At 41.9% G+C, this 1646-nt stretch overlaps 1 protein-coding gene across 1 annotated transcript; it reads right to left on the reverse strand.

Moving 5' to 3' along the window:
- Positions 1-310: 310 nt before the first annotated feature.
- LOC103371101 (H-2 class II histocompatibility antigen, A beta chain-like) lies at positions 311-1641 on the reverse strand. The gene is made up of 2 exons (XM_008300328.1): positions 1563-1641; positions 311-1221 (listed from the first exon to the last, which is right to left on the reverse strand). The coding sequence occupies exons 1-2, from the start codon at positions 1621-1623 to the stop codon at positions 881-883; spliced, it is 402 nt and encodes a 133-aa protein (XP_008298550.1). The 5' UTR covers positions 1624-1641; the 3' UTR covers positions 311-880.
- Positions 1642-1646: the final 5 nt, after the last annotated feature.

Raw genomic sequence — 1646 nt, forward strand, 5'->3', positions numbered from 1 at the left:
TTTGAAAAGAACAGATAAAGATGGAAAATGAGTGAGTGGACCAGCGTCCTCTGTTGTCTTCAATGCCAAGTCGAGTTTAGGCAGACAATTGAAGTTCAAAACCCAAATAACTCGACACTACCCCCGAGGAGGAGGAGACTGATTTAGAAAATGGCCAAAAATGACAATTTTTGAGTGAAAACGGCCCGACATGCTCACCATTTTTCCAACATGGCGGATTTCCTGTTGGGTTTACAGAAACATGCTAATGGACTTTTTTGTGCGTCACGAGTTGTTACACATGTGTGGTGAAGTTTGTAGTTGTAGGTGAAACGTAGCCCTGATGGGACTCTGTTGAAATATTGTAGGGGGCGCAGTTGAGTCGTGTTGCATTTTAGAGCTTGGTCCAAGTGGACTTTTTTGTTCGTGCTGACCAGCTCTATAGGCCGATGGAATTGCGTTGCTCTAGGGCAAAGGTGCTTCCAACAGGACTCTGTTCAAATTTTCAAGGTGGCGCTATGGAGCCATTTTTCTTTAGAGTTGTGTATTTTTCTTCCAAATTCTAAATTTTTTTGCCGGGTCTGATGTATGTGGCAAGTTTTGTGCAGTTTCGAGTACGTTCAGGGCCTCAAAAACGCGTGTCTTTGTCATGAAGAATAATAAAAACTCCTACCATTCCAATAGGGTCTTCACACCCTTTGGTGCTCGGACCCTAATAAAACCAGTACAACGACCACTATAATACTAATACTAATAATATGACCAGAGGTGCAGTAGCAGAGTTTCTCCACCAGAGGGAGACTCTGACCCTCCTCTACAGTCCAGACTCCACCTGTCCAGGTGTCAGTCACTCTGTTACTCTGATGGATTTTAAAGCTGCAGCACAAACACTGATTATTGATCATTGATTATTGATGATGAACTGATCAGTTTGATTCAAAGTCAGGATGAACTCAGACACAAACTCACCTGATTTAGGCAGAATAGCCTTGTACCAGTTCCCAATGTTGTGTTGGCAGACCGTCTCCTTCTGAGCGTTCATCCTGCTCAGCTCTGCAGGATCCTTGTTCCATCGTTGTGCGTTCTTCACTCCCAGCTCAGTGTATCCAACATATTTACCCACATTGCTGCTGAACCTGAGAAACTCCAGCTTGTTGTAATAATAAGATCTGATGTACTCGATGTCCTTCAGCTCAGTGGAGTTAAACACACAGCGATTCAACGCATAAGTGAAGATTCCATCTGAAGAACAAAACACAGAATTAACCTCAGTATTGATCACTGATCAGAGCATTGATCAGTATTGATCAGAGCACTGATCAGAGAATTGATCATTGATAGAGCATTGATCACTGATCATAGTATTGATGATTGATAGAGTATTGATCATAGTATTGATCATTGATCAGATCACTGATCATAGTATTGATCATTGATCAGATCACTGATCATAGTATTGATCACTGATCATAGTATTGATGATTGATAGAGTATTGATCATAGTATTGATCATTGATCAGATCACTGATCATAGTATTGATCACTGATCATAGTATTGATGATTGATAGAGTATTGTCGGTACCTGCGGTGCAGACGCTGATGAGCAGGATCCAGGCGCTGACAGAGGATGAAGCCATGTTCATGTGTTCACTCTTTGCCCAACACT

The sequence above is a fragment of the Stegastes partitus genome, unplaced genomic scaffold, assembly GCF_000690725.1.
Source record: "Stegastes partitus isolate 25-593 unplaced genomic scaffold, Stegastes_partitus-1.0.2 Scaffold1526, whole genome shotgun sequence".
Classification (NCBI taxonomy): Eukaryota; Metazoa; Chordata; class Actinopteri; family Pomacentridae; genus Stegastes; species Stegastes partitus.

What these genes read in the sequence shown, in the direction of transcription:
- LOC103371101 (XM_008300328.1), bottom strand. Translation starts at nt 1,623, where the DNA reads ATGAACATGGCTTCATCCTCTGTCAGCGCCTGGATCCTGCTCATCAGC. An exon ending in CATCAGCGTCTGCACCGCAG is followed by an intron (nt 1,222 to 1,562) that starts GTACCGACAATA and finishes TTTGTTCTTCAG; the next exon opens with ATGGAATCTTCACTTATGCG.